Raw genomic sequence first — 20,952 nt, forward strand, 5'->3', positions numbered from 1 at the left:
CCGCCAGCGGCAGGACCTTAACAGGCGCCGCGGTAGGAACGGAAGGCGCAGGCACTCGGGGAACCAAGGGGGCCAAAACCAAGGCTCCTCTAAGCCCCCGCCTGGTCCCAAGCCTTCATTTTGAAGGTGCGCCCGAGGGCGCAGTAACAGTTTCCCCATTGGATCCTTTCCCCCCGTTTTCCAACCGCCTTTCTTTTTTCCTCCCGGCGTGGTCCCTAATAACATCAGACCGCTGGGTCTTACGCACGGTGCAGTCGGGATACCGCCTGCAGTTTGTTTCATTTCCTCCTCCCCGCCCCCCTTCCTCGTCCCTCTTCAGGGACCCCTCTCACGAGCAATTCCTTCGGCAGGAGGTGCAGACGCTCCTCGGCAAAGGAGCTATAGAGGCGGTGCCGGAGAACGAGAAAGGCAAGGGGTTTTATTCCCGCTACTTTCTGATCCCCAAGGCCAAGGGAGGCCTCAGGCCCATCCTCGACCTGCGAGAGCTCAACAAGTACCTGGTGAAGTTGAAGTTCCGCATGGTTTCCTTGGGGACCATTATCCCATCCCTGGATCCGGGAGACTGGTACGCCGCCCTCGACATGCAGGACGCGTATTTTCACATTGCTATCTGGCCACCCCACAGACGTTTCCTTCGCTTCCTTGTGGGGTCTCTGCATTACCAATTTGCAGTCCTCCCATTTGGCTTGTCCACGGCCCCGAGAGTGTTTACGAAATGCATGGCAGTTGTTGTGGCGCAGCTTCGGCGCAGTCGTATCCACGTGTTCCCGTATCTGGACGATTGGTTGATTCGAGGCACGTCGCACCAACAAGTCTGCAGCCATGTCCGTGTGATCACCGACATGTTCGCCGCTCTGGGCCTCTTGGTGAACACAGACAAGTCCACCCTGGCCCCCACACAAAGGGTGGAATTCATCGGGGCCGTCCTGGACGCCACTGTGGGCAGGGCCTTGCTGCCATTGCAGCGGTTCCAGGCCTTGTCGGCCATCGTGCAACGGCTACAGACAGCCCCCTTGACGTCAGTGAGGACGTGTCTAACCCTGTTAGGCCACATGGCGGCCTGTACTTTCGTGACCAATTACGCTCGGCTCCGCATGAGGCCACTCCAGCTGTGGCTCATCGGTCATTACAGGCCGACAAGACAGCCACTAGATATGTTAATCACGATCCCCCAAGGGGTCTTAGATTCTCTCGACTGGTGGCTGGACCAGTCAGTGTTGTGTGCGGGTCTCCCCTTCCACCCATCTCAGCCCTCGGTGTCCCTAACAACAGATGCCTCAGATCTCGGCTGGGGGGCCCACGCAGGGACCCTGAGGACGCAGGGCCTGTGGTCCCAGGAGGAGGTGCGGCTACACATCAACATGCGGGAGTTGAGAGCGGTCCGTCTTGCTTGTCAAACGTTCTGTCATCAGCTCCAGGGTCGTTGTGTCGCGGTGTTCACCGACAACACGACGACCATGTATTATATCAACAAGCAGGGCGGCACCAGATCCTCCTCCCTGTGCCACGAGGCGATACGACTCTGGGACTTTTGTGTAGCCCACTCCATTCACCTCATGGCTTCCTTCCTCCCCGGAGTACGGAACACGCTGGCGGATCGATTGAGCAGATCCTTCCTGTCACACGAGTGGTCCCTCCGCCCAGACGTCGCCCTCTCCATCTTCCGGAGGTGGGGTTATCCCCGGATGGACCTCTTCGCGTCCAAAGGGAACAGGAAGTGCCAAGCGTTCTGCTCCTTTCAGGGCAGGGAGCCCGGGTCGATAGCGGATGCCTTTCTCATCCAGTGGTCGACCCACCTGTACTATGCGTTTCCCCCATTCCCGTTGGTCCACAGGGTCCTTCTGAAGGTGCGCAGGGACAGGGCTCACGTGATCATGGTAGCCCCGGCATGGCCCAGACAGCACTGGTACCCCATGCTGCTGGACCTGACCATAGCCGACCCAGTTCCCCTGCCCCTTCATCCGGACCTGATTACCCAGGAGCACGGGACCCTCTGTCACCCGGACCTGCAGTCGCTGCACCTAGCGGCGTGGCTCCTGCGTGGCTGACTGGCTCTGAGCTGCGCTGTTCCACGCCGGTGAGGGAGGTGCTCTTGGGCAGCAGGAAGCCGTCCACAAGAGCGACATATTTGGCCAAATGGAAGCGCTTCTCCTTTTGGTGCGTGGAGAAAAATCTCCGCCCTATGGAAGTTTCAGTAGCCGACATCTTAGACTACATTTGGTCCCTCAAAGGGCAAGGTCTGGCCATATCGTCGTTACGAGTCCACCTAGCAGCTATCTCCACCTTTCACCCGGGTGCGGATGGTCGCTCTGTTTTTTCCCACCCGACGGTGTCTAGATTCCTTAAGGGGCTGGAACGTTTATACCCTAACGTCCGTCCCCCTGCTCCAACCTGGGATCTTAACCTGGTGTTGTCCCGGCTCATGGGGCCCCCCTTTGAGCCGTTAGCTACTTGCTCCCTGCTTTACCTCTCTTGGAAGACGGCCTTTCTAGTAGCTATCACCTCAGCTAGACGGGTGTCGGAACTCCGGGCTCTTGTGGTAGACCCCCCATATACGGTCTTCCACAAGGACAAGGTGCAGCTGAGACCACACCCTGCTTTTCTCCCCAAGGTGGTCTCAGCCTTCCACGTCAACCAAGAGATATTCCTCCCGGTCTTTTTCCCGAAACCTCACTCCTCAGGCAGGGAGCAGCAGCTCCACTCGCTTGATGTCCGTAGGGCTCTCGCGTTCTACGTGGAGAGGACTAAGCCCTTCCGCAAATCCCCCCAGCTTTTCGTGGCAGTAGCGGACCGCATGAAAGGGCTTCCTATCTCCTCCCAGAGGTTATCCTCTTGGGTAACGTCCTGCATCAGGACCTGCTATGACTTGGCCCACGTCCCTACGGGCCGTGTGACTGCGCATTCTACCAGGGCGCAGGCGTCGTCGCTGGCTTTCCTTGCCCGTGTGCCCATCCAGGAAATCTGTCGGGCAGCGACCTGGTCATCGGTCCACACCTTTGCTTCCCACTACGCCCTGGTCCAGCAGTCTAGAGAGGATGCGGCCTTCGGATCTGCTGTGCTCCATGCCGCGACTTCTCGCTCCGACCCCACCGCCTAGGTATGGCTTGGGATTCACCTAACTGGAATGGATGTGAGCAATCACTCGAAGAAGAAAAGACGGTTACTCACCTTTGTAACTGTTGTTCTTCGAGATGTGTTGCTCACATCCATTCCACACCCGCCCTCCTTCCCCACTGTCGGAGTCGCCGGCAAGAAGGAACTGAGGAGCGGGTGGGCCGGCAGGGATATATATTGGGCGCCATGGCGGCGCCACTCCAGGGGGCGACCTGCCGGCCCACTGGAGTTGCTAGGGTAAAAAGTTTCCGACGAACGTGCACGCGCGGCGCGCACACCTAACTGGAATGGATGTGAGCAACACATCTCGAAGAACAACAGTTACAAAGGTGAGTAACCGTCTTTTTTAATGCATACACAAGTCTCTTTCAAGAGTGGATGCAGTAGATCCCTCTCATCACATGCATGGTGCTCCTGCACTGTGACTTCCAAGCCAAATAGAAAAATAGTAACCATTTGGGCTTGCATAGGGAGCTGTGGAAATCCTAAACAAGAATATAAAAATAGATTTTGAATCCAGCTTCCCTTCTTTCTCCTTTGCCAGGGTCAGTTGTGGGTATCACTTCTTTCTTTTGCTTTCACATGTATTTGAGTTAGTGAGCCGCCTTCCATTTTTTATAACTTTTCATTTTTCTCTAAATAGTTTAAGCTTAGTAAAATTTTTCGATAAGTCCCCATTGTTGGGGCCTTAGCGATTACAGTTCTGCAAGATTGTGAAGCAGTGTTGCTGCCTTAGAATGACTCCATGCCATTCAAGATTTTGTATTGCTTTAATTCATTTTTCAGTCTGGTCAGCTTCATTGTGTGATATGTGGGCCCAGTAGTTTAAACATTGGTGTTTCCTGGGTTTTTTAAACAGGCCTATTTGAAGAGGTGTATGGTGTCTGATTCTAAAATATCCATGATTCATCAGCATGCCAGATACTGCCTCTTGTATCTCTGGATTTCTCACACTCTGAGGTAGTGTTTTCTATATATAGGGTTCATCTCTTGAACTTGTAAGAAAAGAGAGCTAAGTTTAAGTCTCTCCCCCCACCTGTCCTCCCCCAGCAGGCACTTAACCATCAGGTGAGGCTTTATCAGTCCTGATTGTTGCATCTGGAGCCATCTTAGGATCCTAGTTCCTGTGTTCATGCAGGCATCATAATTTTCTAGCTGCCGTAATGTTTGATTCAAGATCTTTAAGATATCCAAGATATTTTGGGTTTTTTTGCTTAAAAAAAAGTAAGCTTTGATAATCTGAAGTATTTGCCTCATTTTTTTGCCCGTATCAGAGTGCATTTGTCAGGCATTTCAGCCAACATACAAGAGGAGTTTGAAAAGAGAATCTGCCTGATCTTGAATGTTTTTCTGGTATAAAACCAGTAAGAAGAGTGAGCAAGTTATGAGTTTCAATTAATTATTTTCCTTTAGAGTATCCCTTGAGATGAAATCCTCAATCATGATTTTATCAAAAAGTTACTGACTTTCAGACTACATAGACCTGTTCTTCTTCCCAAAACCTTGTATATTGTCTGTCCTGATCAGTAAGAAGTTGGCATGTTAAGATGAAATCCTTCTGTTAATTTCCCAAGTTATTCATAGATTTTGCCAACATGTCAAAAAGAGGGAGGAAAGGGAACTGTGAGAACAAATGTTTTCAAAATGGATTAGATTTTGTATTCACTCACATTCTAGTTTAAAGACTCAGTTCATTCTACAAAATTTGATAATTTATGACAATTAACGTGTTTGTTTCACAGAAATTTGTGAAGCCAGTTTGTGTATGTGTATACATTTGTGCATCATGACACTCTGGTTGGTACTTGATTGCAGTGATTGTTTTGGGTGAGTTAGGCAGTTCTCTTTTAATCATCTGACTTCCTCCAGGGGTTGGGCGCTAATCTCCCAGATTGGGAATCTACAAAGGTAATTCCAAACAGAGGCCATGTCTACATCTAAAATTTTGCAGCGCTGGTTGTTACAGCTGTATTAGTACAGCTGTATAGGGCCAGCGCTGCAGAGTGGCCACACTTACAGCAACCAGCGCTGCAAGTGGTGTTAGATGTGGCCACACTGCAGCGCTGTTGGGCGGCTTCAAGGGGTTTCGGGGAACGCGAGAGCAAACCGGGAAAGGAGACCAGCTTCGCCGCGGTTTGCTCTCGCGTTCCGCGAACCACCTTGCAAACCGCAGGGAAGGAGACCTGCTTGCTCGGGTTCGGGGAACGCGAGAGCAAACCGGGAAAGGAGACCAGCTTCGCCGCGGTTTGCTCTCGCGTTCCGCGAACCACCCTGCAAACCGCAGGGAAGGAGACCTGCTTGCTCGGGTTCGGGGAACGCGAGAGCAAACCGGGGAAGGAGACCAGCTTCGCCGCGGTTTGCTCTCGCGTTCCGCGAACCACCCTGCAAACCGCAGGGAAGGAGACCTGCTTGCTCGGGTTCGGGGAACGCGAGAGCAAACCGGGAAAGGAGACCAGCTTCGCCGCGGTTTGCTCTCGCGTTCCGCGAACCACCGTGCAAACCGCAGGGAAGGAGACCTGCTTGTTCGGGGAACGCGAGAGCAAACCGCGGCGAAGCTGGTCTCCTTCCCCGGTTTGCTCTCGCGTTCCCCGAACCGCCGAGCAAGCAGGTCTCCTTCCCTGCGGTTTGCAGGGTGGTTCGCGGAACGCGAGAGCAAACCGCGGCGAAGCTGGTCTCCTTCCCCGGTTTGCTCTCGCGTTCCCGGAACCACCCTGCAAACCGCAGGGAAGGAGACCTGCTTGCTCGGGGTTCGGGGAACGCGAGAGCAAGCCGGGGAAGGAGACCAGCTTGATTACCAGAGGCTTCCTCAGGTATGCTGGGATACCTGCTTATTCCACGGAGGTCAAGAAAAGCGCTGGTAAGTGTCTATACTTGATTACCAGCGCTGGATCACCAGCGCTGGATCCTCTACACCCGAGACAAAACGGGAGTACGGCCAGCGCTGCAAACAGGGAGTTGCAGCGCTGGTGGTGCCCTGCAGATGTGTACATCTCCTAAGTTGCAGCGCTGTAACTCCCTCACCAGCGCTGCAACTTTCTGATGTAGACAAGCGCAGAGAGTGACTGTTTCCCAGTAACTACTGTTCAAGTCTTAATACCTCTGCTCATCCACCCTCTCCGTCCTCTTTCCCCTCTTCTTTGAGACCTTCTGTAGATTCTTTGAATTAGCGAAAGAAACTGAGTAGTTGATGCTGCGGGGCCCTTCAGTTACCTTGGTCTTCTAGAATATTCAGATCAGTGAGTGGGTGCTCACGCAGCCATGACAGGCACTAGGTGCCACCGGACTCCTGCTGTTTTTGTGCATTTCTCAGTGGTTAAGTTAGCAGTTCTGTGGGGAATGAGTGTTCTGAGTGTGGGTCTGCAGGGGCAATATATACTCAAGCATAGTTACTGGTGAGTAGCCTTTTCTCTACTATTCTGTAACAGATATTGAATGTTTTGACGGGTCGCCTTAAGCTGTTAATATGCTGCATAGCATTGCAAGCTAGATCCTCCATTTGAAACACTTTTTGTAATTATGAGGCTGCCTAGTGCCTTCTCAGGTTTCCATAGTAGACTAATTATATTGTCGCTTGCTGTATGTAATCTTCAGAAAACTGTGTATGGTGACTGTAAACTTGGCCATATCTGATCTGGGAAAGGTGGACATGTATCCCTGTGAGAGAATCACTGGTTCCTTGGGTGGAAGTAGCCGAGCCTCTGCACTCTTTTACTCTTTTCTTCCAGGCTCCTCTCTTCTACCTCTCCTCTCATCCCAAGCTTGAATTGCAGAGACAGCTCGTTTTGGGAAGACTGTAGTACTTCCATATATGACTTCAGAGGCTGAGACAGGGACATGGTTTGTCACGTCTGTTTTTATTTTTATTTTTTTTAAGGGAGAAAAAATAAAAACACTTGGAGGAGAAAACTACTCTAATATTGGTCATCGTTAGCAGGGAGGAGACTACTTAGAAGCTTATTTTGGCTATAAATAGGCAGCATAAAGATGCACTTAATAAAAATCACCAACCTTTAGTCTTGGAAGGTTTGCTTGGTTTGAAAGATGTGTAACGGTTCAGACTGCTTCCTGCTTCGTTCAGACTGCTTTGCCGCCCTTCTCTAGTCTACAATAAATGTCCCTTTGAAAAATTTAGTTAGCGGAACGTAAACGTATAGCCTGAAAAGCTGGAATTGTAGTGAAGAATGAATAGGTGAGTCCTTGGATAAATAATAAAACATTTTCACAGTCTACTGAAAGGAAGCAATTGAAAAACACAGTAAATGTATCATACCAGATGTAGTATTTTGTACTTCCTGCATTATGGATTGTGTAACTAAATATAGTTCGTAGCTGAAGTGTGTACCATACACAGTTCTCTTGCAGACACTGGTGTGATTTTAGTATGCAAGTATGTGTTGTTCTAATTCTCTGTGCACTAACAAAGTTCTTCTCCACAGCAGGTCTCACAGGCAGTGAATGTTTGCATTGAGTAGATAGGTACTGAACAGCATGTTCTGGTTTTGATTTCAGCAGGAGGGGGAGAATGTTGGCTTTGTGCAGCCAGAGGGCCAGCCCCAACGCCTCCAACAACCTCCAGAACTGAGACAGCAGCCAGTGCGGAAGGTCACATTGACAAAGGGACCACTCCAGCAGCAGCAGCAACAGCAGCAGCAGCAGCAAGCTCAAATACATTCAACAGTTCCTCAAGGAGTCAAAAACATCCAAGGGATTCATCCAGCTAAAAAGGTGATTTTCAGATGCATTGTTACTGCTAGGATCTGTATTATCTGCTGAATGTGTTGCCATATTAATGTTAGCATTGTTTAAGAAATAACCAGAATCCTTACCAGCACTGAAGAAATTTAAACTGTATCTGCCCAGGTAAAGTTATTAATGGAAGGCTGGATGACTCAGGAAATTGATAAGAGGATATAAAGCTTTTAACCTACAGGATACTTGTTTGAATCCAGCCAAGGTTGGTAATGCCTGAAAGTTGTTCCGATCTCATTCAGTCCAGTATTCCAGTGGAGGAATATTCATGACTTGAAAATCATTATCACAACTGACAGTGCTTTTTGGCATTATGAGTCGAGATGTCAAAGATCGAATGAATACTCTCTCCTCCTAGAAGCGTTCCCAAGTTAGGCTACTTAGGGCTTGTACACACTACCGTCTGGAATCAATCTAAGATATGCAACTTCAGCTCCATGAATAGCGTAGCTGAAGTTGACATACTTAGCTCTACTTACCACGGTGTCTTCTGCAGTAAGTTGACAGTTGACGCTCTCCCGTTGACTCCGCTTGTGCGTCTCATTCTGGTGGAGTACCAGAGTTGATGGGAGCGTGCTCAGCGGTTGCTTTATCTCAAAATTGACCCCTACTGGATTGATCGCTGCCCGCCGATCTGGCGGGTAGTTTAGACAAGCCCTTATTCTGTGTATATGTCTGGTAGACAAAGGATTAGCACTGTCAGGGTGGTATTTTCCACTAGGATTATAGCTATAAATTAAGTGTTTATAACGGTTTTCTCTATTAAAAATTAAGCGTGTTAGGTATATCTCCATATTTAAAAAAAAAAAAAAAAACCATAGAGAACTGGAAGGGACCTTGAAAGGTCATCAAGTCCAGTCCCCTGCCTTCACCGTGGAACCAAGTACCGTCCCTGACAGATTTTTGCCCCAGATCCCTAGATGGGTCCCTCGAGGATTAAACTCACAACAAGTCCTACTCAAAAACTATGTCTGTATTAAATCCTGAAACACTAATAAAGTATGAGATAGTGGCTGTAATTTTTCCAAAGTACCTCTGGCATCTTATTGCTTTCTGGTTCATGTGTTAGACTATATTAGATGGTACTGCTATACTGTATAACCCTTTGTGAAAACATTCTCCCTTCAGCACAGAATAAGTATTTGGACCTCCACTAACATAAACATTTGTAAATGGAGAATACTGGGACAAGGAACCTTTATTGGGCGGTCAGTAAAATAGTACTTTTGTGAGGTATAGATTTCTTCTTCTTTTTCTTCCATGCTATGACTTTTCTATTTTGAACTCAAACAAGGAACACCCCTCTAGTACTGAATATTCTATAGTTGATTCAGGTTCGTGTAATTTTTTTTTTTTTTTTTGCGGGGATGTAGGGGGGCTTAAAGTCAGCTATTGGTACACTTCTGAAAGGATCTCAGCACCTCTTGTATAACAATGGCAGTATGGAGTAGGCCAATAAAATTGACCTCCAAAGCAAACACAAAAATTCAGTTCGGAACACATTTGCTGAATTCTCCACTAACAAGGCTCTCAAAGGCACTCAGCACATGAATAAGTTTTAACCATTTTTAAGTTAATCCCTATTTGTGTGATCTCCTTGGTACTGTCATCTTCACTGAAGCGATCCCATAAGTTAGTGGTTCTCAAACTGTGGGTTGGGACCCCAAAGTGGGTTGTGACCCTGTTTTAATGGGGTCACCAGGCCTGGCATTAGACTTGCTGGGGCCCAGGCCCAAAGCCAAAGTTTGAGCCCCACTGCCCAGGGCTGAAGCCAAAGCCCAAGGGTTCAGCTGTGGACGGTGAGGCTCAGACTTCGGCTTCAGCTCTGGGCAGCTGGGCTCAGAATACAACTCCTCACCCGGTGCTGAAGCCCTCAAGATTCAACTTCAGCCCCCACTCCATGATGATGGGGCTCAGACTTCAGCTTTGCCGCCCTCCCACACCCCCGCTCGGGGTGGCAGGGCTCAGGCTTTGGATTTGCCACCCAACCTGGGGTGGTGAGACTCAGGCTTCGGTCCCCCTTCCCTAGGTCATGTATTAATTTTTGTTGTCAGAAGGGGGTCACTGTGCAATTAATTTTGAGAAACACTGCCAGAATATACTAGTCTACGATATCACAGGTACCAGAAATTTCTTTGCAGTCTATGGTATTTGTAAGATCACCGACTAAGGCATTCTCTGTTGTGAACCTGAAATTGCCAAGAGAATTTTAGAGGGAAAATATATTTTATTTTTTTAATTAGTGGAATTACTTCTGTGTTTGTCCCCTACCCTCTGGGGAATGATGGCATTCACCACATGAAACTAAGTTAAAGCAAAACAAATGTGTACTTGCAGTTCTCCTAAGTTGAGCCAAACATTGCACTGCCTACTATTCTGGAGCCTTCTGCCCTTGCTGCAGAGCATTTCCTGTTCTTTAAGGAGAATTATCTTGAATATCTTTGAGTTCTTGGAAATTTCAGAAGGAGCAGGACTTGGAAGACATTTCTCCTGAGAATAGGAGTTATTTCATAGAATCAGAACTGGGAGGGACCTCGAGAGGTCATCTAGTCCAGTCCCCTGCACTCAAGGCAGGACTAAGTATTATCCAGACCATCCCTGACAGGTGTTTGTCCAACCTGTTCTTAAAAATCCCCAATTATGAAGATTCCACAACCTCCCTAGACAATTTATTCCAGTGCTTAACCACTCTGACAGGAAGATTTTTCCTAATGTCCAACCTAAACTGCCCTTACTGCAATTTAAGCCCACTGTTTCTTGTCCTATCTTCAGAGGTTAAGAACAACAAATTTTCTCCCTCTTTCTTGTAACAACCTTTTATGTTCTTGAAAACTGTTATGTCCCCTCTCAGTCTTCTCTTCTCTAGGCTAAACAAACCCAATTTTTTCAGTCTTCCCTCATAGGTCATATTCTCTAGACCTTTAATCATTTTTGTTACTCTTCTCTAGACTTTCTCCAATTTGTCCACATCTTTCCTGAAATGTGGCGCCCAGAACTGGACACAGCACTACAGTTGAGGCCTAATCAGTGTGGAGTAGAGTGGATGAATTATTTCTCGTGTCTTGCTTACAATACTCCTGCTAATACATCCCAGAATGATGATTGCTTTTTTTTGCAACAGTGTTACACTGTTGACTCATAACACCTCTACCCCGATATAATGCTGTCCTTCAGGAGCCAAAAAATCTTACCGCGTTATAGGTGAAACTGCGTTATATCGAACTTGCTTTGATCCACCAGAGTGTGAAGCGCCCCCCCTCCCCCCCAGCACTGCTTTACCGCATTATATCCGAATTTGTGTTATATCGGGTCGCGTTATATTGGGGTAGAGGTGTATTTAGCTTCCTCAAAAGCTCTTGGTCTTCTGATGTTCACTATATTTGCCAGAGACAGTTGAAGAATCAAGCTCAACAGCTGGTGTAATGCTGCTAGACATTACCTTCTGTGCTGTTTCATCTTGTCCTGCCAGCCAGGGTTAATATTAGGATATTTAGTTTTAGTAATTATAACTGTTTCTGACAGTGACTCAAGACCACATGCACTGTGCATCAAATTAAACATGAATTCTACAGCAAGAACCCCAGAATAATTCATACTTCCCTGTTCCTTTGATCCCTTCGTCCAGTGTAATCAGTAGTGTGTTTATTCCTCTGATGTTCAGTTGTTGTGCTGTTCCCAAATGAAACAATGTTTGACCGTATCTACCCCAACCTGACAATAACTCCACTGGATCCCATCACAACATCCGCACTACATCCAATGATGATGCAAAAAATGTTGCCTTGAAGTTTCTCCTAAAATAGTCAGCAGTCAAATAGTTAACATGTTTACATTTTAGGAAGGGTCCTCATTAATTTTCCACGTTATCTTCCCAGTGAGATGACCTGAACCATTTCACATCTCTCATAGCTAATGTTTCAAACTCTGCAGAATCAGGCAAATGTTAAGGCTTTTGTTACATCTGGCTTACATTTTGAAAGTTGTCTTTGCAATCATAAGAGCTTAGAGACCTATATTTTATTTTATTTTGTTTATTTACTATAATGGAAGCTTATATTCTGAAACAGAATTCTGCAGCAAATACTAAAAAGACATCTATGCAGCTGCCAAAGTGCATTATGCATGAGGTACTGCATTAAATCTTAGTCAATACTGCTATCAGTACTATAAGATACCTATGAGAGCCAGTTTTTAGGGCCAGGGGGGCTCTCCAACAATGTGTTGGTTTTATAAGTGTGTGAAAGCTAGTCTCCTCTTTTCTCTAAAAATTGCTTCCTGTTTTCATTATGGAGATGATATTGGTAAACCAGTTACTAGGATTAAAAGCTTGATGGTGACTTTCCCTAAGAGTCATAGGTTGTCTTCCCACCTCATTTGCTTCCAAAAAGCTGCTCAGTGCTAGCCTATGAGGCCAGTGAATTCTGGATCCCTGGAAACTTTTTTTTTGGTGAAGGAAAATTAATCAATTTTTGGTGAGATTGGCAGCCACCTAAGTGACTCAAGCCCTACAGATCAGGCTGGGGTTTTTCCTCAAGTTCTTTCTAGTTCCTGGCTATAGATCAGCCATACTGATCAGCCAGTGTGGACTCTCCTCAAAAAAAGAGGGGCAGTTCAGGATAATAGTTAGCACGGTCTACTGGGCAACATCTTTTCTGTAGCAGTGGAGACTGGGGAGGGCCTGCGCTGATCACATGCATGTGATGCAATCACTGTGAAGAGGAGTAGACTCTATAGTTTTTGGCATGAGATGCTCAATTGCTTTGTAAACCCACCTCAAAATACAAAGGCAGACTTTGTACCCATGATAACTTTTTGTAATTTGGGGAGATATCTGGATAATAAGCGGATAAATATGTTAACATGTGGCCTTTTAAATTAGCAAACAGTGACATGCTGCTTTTTATTGACATGTACTTTAATCAAGCCTTTAAATGAACTGTTAACTTTCATATTATCTGTCAAAGTTACTTAACAGAAGCATTAACTAAGGAAATCAAAATACTGTTACCTTTGTTGTTGGCAGGTCATTATGCATGGGAGAGGCAGAGGAGTAGCAGGCCAGATGGGCCGGGGACGCTTGATGCCAAATAAACAGAACCTGCGAGTGGTGGAGTGCAAACCTCAGCCCTGTGTTGTGTCAGTTGAAGGGCTTTCTTCATCAACTACTGATGTCCAACTGAAAAACCTGCTGATGTCAGTAGGACCCATTCAGGTAGGTCAAGCTTGATTTATAATTTTTGTGCCAGAAGTCTTTCATTCTGGAAAACTCAGTTAATTCTCTGACACTAAATACATTATTTTTATTGGTAATTACTTATATTTGAAGGAATTTTTTCCCACTTTTTGAATAAAATGCCACATTCATAAACATATAATGAAGTGTTGTAATCATGTCCAAAGAAAGCATCTTTAGGTATTTATTATCCTTGTTTTTTATTGTTGGTTTACTAATTCACAACATTCAGTAATTATTGCTAATATAACTTAGTGAGGCTCTTTTCTGATGTTTAGGTCAGATTCTTTAGAATCACTAATTTTTTAAAGGATACTGTCAAGTGATTTTTTTTAAACTGGATGACTTTTAAACAATCAGTTTTCAGTAGTATATTCTGATATCATAGCCAGACTTTAAAAAAACCTTTTTTTGAAGGATTTATTCAGATTTTTTACTTGGTGGTATTTAGAAAAGTCTTTTCTGGAACAGTTTGTAAACAAGCCCCAAAAATCATACCGAATATGACCCAGCCTAACTCTTGTGCCTATTTCTGTGCATGCACTGCCTACTAGTGCTTGTGACTTATCAGCTAAATAGTGACGATGACTTTAAGCAAAAGGGGAAATTTTCAAAATGCCTAATGAATTTAGAAGCAGAAGTCCCATTGATTTTCACTGAGGAATAACTCTGAAAATATCCACCAAAGTGCTGTGAAATACACAAAGCAAACTTAAAAAAAAAAATGGATTGTTTTCCCCATCTTATCTTTCAGTTTTAGGAGTTTCATGTATTCCTTGTAACTCTAGGAACGGAATTTGCAGACAGAAATACAGTTGTCATATTGATGCTATTTCTTGGCTTTGAAACCTTTGGAGTTAGGTTATACTATATTGTTGTGTATCCTAGAAAACAGATGTGATAAGGAGGTATGCCTCCGTCTCACGCTTGGTCTACACTACGCATTTAAACCAATTTTAGCTGCATTAAACCGATTTAATGCTGCATCCATCCACACAACGAGGCCCTTTATATCGATATAAAGGGCTCTTTAAACCGGTTTCTGTACTTCTCCCCGACGAGAGGAGTAGCGCTGAAATCGGTATTACCATATCGGATTAGGGTTAGTATGGCCGCAAATTGACGGTATTGGCCTCCAGGCGGCATCCCACAGTGCACCATTGTGACTGCTCTGGACAGCAATCCGAACTCGGATGCACTGGCCAGGTAAACAGGAAAAGCCCCACGAACTTTTGAATTTCATTTCCTGTTTGCCCAGTGTGGAGCTCTGATCAGCACGGGTGGCGATGCAGTCCCAAATCCAAAAAGAGCTCCAGCATGGACCGTATGGGAGATACTGGATCTGATCGCTGTATGGGGAGACAAATCTGTTCTATCATAGCTCTGTTACAGAAGACGAAATGAGAAAGCATTTGAAAAAATCTCCAGGGTATGATAGACAGAGGCCACAGCACAGTGCTGTGTGACAAGCGTAATGGAAAGCCAAAGAATCAAACGAATCAGAGGGAGGGAGGGGGTACTGAGGACTCCAGCTATCCCACAGTCCCCGCAGTCTCCGAAAAGCATTTACATTCTTGGCTGAGCTCCCAATGCCTGTAGGGTCAAACACATTGTCCGGGGTGTTTCAGGGTATATGTCGTCAATTTCCCCCCGCCCCCATGTGAAAGAAGAGGGGAAAAAATTGTTTCTTGACTTTTTTGTATGTCACCCTATGTCTACTGCATGCTGCTGGTAGACATGGTGCTGCGGCAATGAATAGCAGCATCCTCTCCCCTCCCCTCCCCGGTGGCAGACGGTACCGTACAAAAGGACTGATAGCTGTCTTCATCATCCTGTGAGTGCTCCTGGCTGGCCTCAGATGAGTTCGGCCGGGGGCGCCTGGGTAAAAATAGGAATGATTCCCGGTCATTCCCAGTAGATGGTACAGAACGACTGGTAACCGTCCTCATCATAGCAACTGGGGGCTGAGTTCCATCAGGCCCCCCCCCCCCCTTCATGTCTAAAGAAAAGATTCTGTACTGCCTGGACTATCATAGCAGTGGGATGCTGGGCTCCTTCCCCCCCCCCCCCACCGTTTAATGTCCTGCCTGGACTAATAGCAGTTGGACGCTGCCTCCCCCTCATTTTATCTCACTAAAAACTCAGTGTTTCTTATTCTTGCACTCTTTATTACTTCATCACACAAATGGGGGGACACTGCCTCAGTAGCCCAGGAGGGTTGGGGGAGGAGGGAAGCAACGGGTGGGGTTGTTGCAGGGGCACCCCCTAGAATGGCATGCAGCTAATAATTTCTGCGGGATCTGACATGGAGCGGCTGTGCTCTCTGGTTCTCTGATACACTGGTTCTCTAGTACACTTGCCCCACATTCTAGGCAGGACTGACTCTATTTTTAGATAAACCATAAAGGAGGGATTGACTCAGGGAGTCATTCTCATTTTTGTCTTTGCGCCCCTGGCCAACCTCAGCGAAGGCCAGCCAGGAGCACCCATGACAGCAGCAGACAGTACAGAACGACTGATAACCGTCATCTCATCGCCAATTTACAATGTCACAGCAGACGGTACAGAATGACTGGTAACCATCTCTGCTACCTTGCAATGGCAAATAAATGCTGCTGTGTTAGCGGCATCCAGTACACATACAGTGACAAAAGGCAAAACGGGCTCCATGGTTTCCATGCTATGGCGTCTGCCAGGGCAATCCAGGGAAAAAGGGTGCGAAATGATTGTCTGCTGTTGCTTTCACGGAGGAAGGAATGAGTGACGACATTTACCCAGAATCACCCGCTTCACTGTTTTTGCACCATCATGCATTGGGATCTCAACCCAGAATTCCGATGGGTGGGGGAGACTGCGGGAACTATGGGATAGCTACTGGATAGTTACCCAGAGTGCAAGGCTCCAGAAATCAATGCTAGCCTCGGTACATGGAGGCACACCGCCGAATTATTGTGCTTAGTGTGTCCGCATGCACTCGACTTTATACAATCTGTTTTACAAAACCGGATTATGTAAAATCGGAATAATCCTGTAGTGTAGACATACCCTCTGTTTCCTTCTTTATTGAATGGGGCCCTACTGATTTATCTATGTCTGTAGTTCTGAGAGACTTAACTTTTATTTGTAAAAAGCTTTGATAAGTGCTACTGTATGTGATTTATTATAGTGTTTAAAGAAAACATTGTTAGGTTTTTCTGTATTTGCTTACTCAGAACATTCACACACAATACTTTGTCACTTCAGCTCCTACAGTACTTTGTACAGAAATAATTTTCTAGAGGTTTTTTTAAGCCATTCGTTGGGCCTAAAATCCTGCACTACAAGGAAGTAAAAGCAAGGGTGGCATTTGCACTATTAAATTGGTCTGCTTCATTTAATTTCTAAATGTGAGTCCAGTAACTTCTGTTCTAGGGTGTGATGAAAAATCAGAAAACTCTGTGCTGCATTCTTTGTGCATGCAGAGTTTCAATATAAAGGGTCAGTTTTGAAGCACATTTAATCAATTTTTACTTGCTTACTCCTGTTTGAGAATATTAGTAGGAAATTAGCACAAACCTTGCTGTGGAAGTATTCAGGGTAAAGAAAATTTACTGTGAACGTGCTGGAAAACTTGTTCACCGCTTCCTATTTCATATTAAATACCACAATCGCGTGATTCGTAATACAGTGTCACAGCACAGTCTTGCTGAGAAGGGCTCATCTACAATATGGAATTTCTTATCATTTTTCAGCAGAATCCGATGACATGGTATAAGTTTGTATGCCCAGGCTAACCAAGAGCTTGCACTATTCGTAGAATGGATGCAACTGCACCATTGCTGAAAAAGAATATTTTTTAGTATAGATACACCTTCTAGTAAAAATTGAGCGCTGGCATTACATCAGAAATCTAAAGGTTATGGTATTTAATAAGAAACAGCCAAGTTAGCAGTTAGTAGCAAAAGCACACCTACATTTGAGTTAATACGATTGCTGGGAAAAACAGATCAGAATTTTCCAGGTTGAGAGTGGTAAAAAGGTGGGGCAGGAGGGGAGGAGAAGAGAGAGAGGGTTGAAAGGATGGGTATTGTACAGAACACCTGGTGCTTTTCATCTTCAGAGTACTGTAGTGATACTAACTAATCCCCGCAACAACCTGGTGAAGTAAACAAGTATTATCTGTGTTTACTGGTGGGGAAACTGAGGCCGGTAAGTTCCTAGGCTGCAAAGAAAGTTTGTGAGAGAGCTTGAATTGAAAAATGTGAGTGTTTAAATTGACATTTTTCATAGTAATAACCCATGTTCACAGAGATGCGCCCTTAATTTTGAAAGAGAGGCTAGAAACCCCAGAGAGAATGAGTCTTAACTAAGTTTTCTTGTGATCTTGACTTAATATTTTTATTAGCATCTGTGCTCAGCATTGTGCAAGACTGAGTTCTTGCACAGAGGAATTTGGAATTTAAATAACTTAGACAGCGAGATGAGCTTGGGAGCACCAGAAGAGGGAGGTGTTTGTTTAGACATTTTCTACCTCCTGTTCCCTTGCTTTCTTTCTCCTACTCTCCCTTCCTTAAAAATGTGGATAGAAGAGGCAGTTGACATATGTTAATGGCTGTGGGTAACACAGACTTGGGCCACTAGGAGGGATCTGAACAAACAGAGGAAGGGGGCTCATCACACAGAGATTGGAGGTTTAAAAGACCAGAAGGGCAGTAATGCTGGAGAGGGGGAAAGGGAAGGTGATGCAGTACAAAACAAGGTCCTGGTGGGTCAGGATTGTGCAAATCTCTGAAGGCCAAGTTGAGAGATTTAAACCTGATATGCTGTGCACAAGTGATTCAGATAGGGGAATGACATGATCTGAATTAGCAGTTGTGTTTTGGGCAGACTTTGGGAAGGTGTTCTGGGTTTCAGGGAGGAGGATGTTCCAGTAGTCCAGGCAGGGGGTGGCCAGGTCATGGAGAAGTATTTTATCTGTCAGAGATAGGGAATATCTGATTTTTTTTTTCAACATTGTGGAGGTATGGTAACACATGGATGTGTCAAAGGGGAAAGTGGTGCCTAGGTGACCTTGAGGGGTGAGATCCATAGTGACAGGGAGGCTGAAGTTGTCTTCAGCAACAGAGAAAGGTGGAAGTGGAGAAGATTTGGGGTGGAAAAGAAACACAGCTCATTTTGGCCTTGCCAAGATTTTACTGGCAACAGACTGTACCAGACAATATACCAGAAAAACATTTGGATTCATGGGAGACTGGTCAAGCGTGGTAAGCTAGATTTGTGAGCCTTCATCATAGGGATGATATTTGGAACCATGTGAACAGATGAGATCACCCAGGGATAAAGAGTAGAGGAAGAAGAGCGGGGACCAACGACAGAGCCCTTACTCCGATAGGAAGAGGGAAAGGGAGAAGAAAACTGTTAGGTAGGAAGCAGACCAAGAGGGAGGGAGGGTGAAGAAGGCCAAGAGAGCACAGATGGTGAAAAGAAAAAAATCACCTGTACTGAAGGCTCCAGGAAAAACAGGGGTGAGGTGAATGGAGTACTGGTCCCAAGCTCAGCCAAGAAAAGGTGGTTAGAAACCTTGGTAAGGGTATTTTCAGTGTAGTGAAGAGGGCTGAAGCTAGAGGACGTACAGGAGAGACTGAGGGGAGGGAAAAATCAAAGCAGGGGTTGTAACAACAGCCTATTCAGATTGCTTAGTTGTGGAGAATAGAGAGGACAGTTAGGGTTTAGGTATTTCTGAAGGCAGTGGGATATGCAAAAGCTTTGACATAGACTTGCCTATAGCAAAAGAGGCACTTTCCCTAGCGAGTGAGGGACTTTTACCCATCAGTTTCTATAGAGCCTGTGGTGGGGGGGAATCTTTTCTGGCCCTTACAGTGAGCAACAAAACCTACCAAATGTATGTCAGATGTAAGCCAGTGTTCCTTTCCTCTGTCAGCAGGCCACCCTGATAAGGGATGTGGACTGCCTGAAGTCCAGGTCCCTTGCCCTAAAGTATAGCCTGAACAGTCCTTCCTCTGGGAGAGGGAAGGAATTCTTCTGACATCCCATGAACTCTGCAGGAACAGAGCCACTCCATAACCACTAGTCCATCCTCAGTGTTGGAATAGTCTCACGAGTAGTGGGAAGTGACTCATGTATCCACATAACAGTTGATGCACCTCCCCTCGTTCCCAGTTGCGTAATTGCCCTTCAGCTGGGCTCCTGGCTTTGCAGGAGCACACATGCCTTGTCTAAACTCCCAAAATCTTGCATAACCCCCTGTATGACAAAACTGCACTGGTTCCATTATACAGGAAAACCCTCTGCATCTCTGGGGAGAGGGGGCAGGACTTGCCACTGAGAGAGGTATGCATTTAGAACACTGATGGCAAATAGAATCACTCTGGCTGGTACCTACTGGATAATTTGTTAGTCGGAATACTGTAGTGTGCTTTTACATTCAAGCAAAGTGTCAGATTTGGTTGTTCTCAGATTGTGGAGGAAGCAGAGCAAGTCCACTGCCATGCCTCAGAGACCTGCCATGACTTTATTTTACCCTGGGGACTGTACATGAATTTTAGTATCAGGATACACCAACAGGCACCTGGAGAATGAAATTGAAAAATGAATCTAGTTCTCTGCTCCCTCTCAGCATTGCCATCTTAGATTTCACATTAGGATAGTGATGCTGTGAATAAGGGCAATAGGTCAGATCTGATAAGCTGGGAATAGTTGAACTCTGAGGTAGGAGGAGGTCAGGAAAGTGTATGCAGTTCGTAGAAAGGGAGATGCACCATCATCTTTCATCCGGACCCAGAAGCAGGAGGGGAATTGTTTTATTCCTTCACATGAATGTTTGAAATGCTTCCTCCATCCTGTCTCATCACTGGACTCCTCACTTTCCCTGTCCTTCTATAAAGCTGCTCTGTTCTTAGAACAGGTGGAAAACCCATGACCGTGATTCCAGGGATACTGAAAAATGTAATAAAATGCTTTAGGCTCCAGCATAGTTATTGAATCAAGTGCTCTGTTTATATATAAAATATCATAAAAATACAAAAAATGCTTTTTTTTTAATATTGTCCATTGTCATCTTCATAAACTCTGTCAAGAGCGGAAAGATCAATAAATCAGCTATTTGGCTGTTTTTAAATAACATGACATTAAACTCGATCATAATCGGAGTGAGGAACTACAAGATATGCATTGTTGTACATAATCACACTTTTAAAGTGTTCGAAGGTACAAAAGGCTCTCAGGAACCATTGTGTATTTAAAGCACAGCCTCATAGGCCTAGTGCCAAAGTATGTAATGACATTCAACACAGTTATCTCTGTGTAGTATTGCTTACTAAAGTAGATTGTTAACATGTTGAATTTAAGCAGACTTGTCTGAATTGGATTTATTTTTGGATTGCCAAGAGCGTGAGTGTGTCCCATTTTTCCAGCACTACCCTGAAGGTTCCATGTAGTGCTACCTTAACCTGTCTAAGGAGGCTTGATTGCAGCTAGTCGTTACTCTTTTGTATCTGTTAAGACTGTATGGGAGACAGGGAATTACGTGAGCAAAATCAGATTGTTCCAGTCGCCAAATAATTTGGTAATGATGGACCGTTTTAGGCAGCAATTGTGTAAATAGCCTTTAATCAAATATTTCCTTGCACCAAGTGTTTCCCAAAATAGACCATGAGTGTAGACTCCTAGCACTGCTTTATTAAGAGTTAGGATTAGAAAGTTTTTCTCCTGCCATAAAAATAGCTTTTCATAATTGTATGTAAATACAGCTCAGGCTGGTGTAACTCTAGCCATACTCAGAATAAGTTCAAGAATTTTATCCTGCTCTCTCTCTCACCATTCCTTTTCCAGTTTTAGAAGGGGAAATGATTGTGCTT

The 20,952-nt window shown here is 45.6% G+C and overlaps 1 protein-coding gene across 6 annotated transcripts in view; it reads left to right on the forward strand.

The window, feature by feature from the left end:
• The window catches only part of RBM33 (RNA binding motif protein 33), a 163,242-nt gene that overhangs the window by 121,341 nt on the left and 20,949 nt on the right, over window positions 1-20,952 (forward strand). For 3 of the 6 annotated variants that reach the window (XM_050940397.1, XM_050940400.1, XM_050940401.1), the window contains exons 16-17: window positions 7,624-7,839; window positions 12,887-13,075. In XM_050940397.1, the coding sequence (XP_050796354.1) occupies window positions 7,624-7,839; window positions 12,887-13,075 (405 nt within the window). Of the gene's footprint in view, window positions 1-6,839; window positions 6,952-7,623; window positions 7,840-12,886; window positions 13,076-20,952 lie in introns of those variants that run through there. The other 3 variants (XM_050940399.1, XM_050940402.1, XM_050940403.1) reach the window with 3 other exon arrangements.

The sequence above is a fragment of the Gopherus flavomarginatus genome, chromosome 2 (assembly GCF_025201925.1).
Source record: "Gopherus flavomarginatus isolate rGopFla2 chromosome 2, rGopFla2.mat.asm, whole genome shotgun sequence".
Taxonomy (NCBI): Eukaryota; Metazoa; Chordata; order Testudines; family Testudinidae; genus Gopherus; species Gopherus flavomarginatus.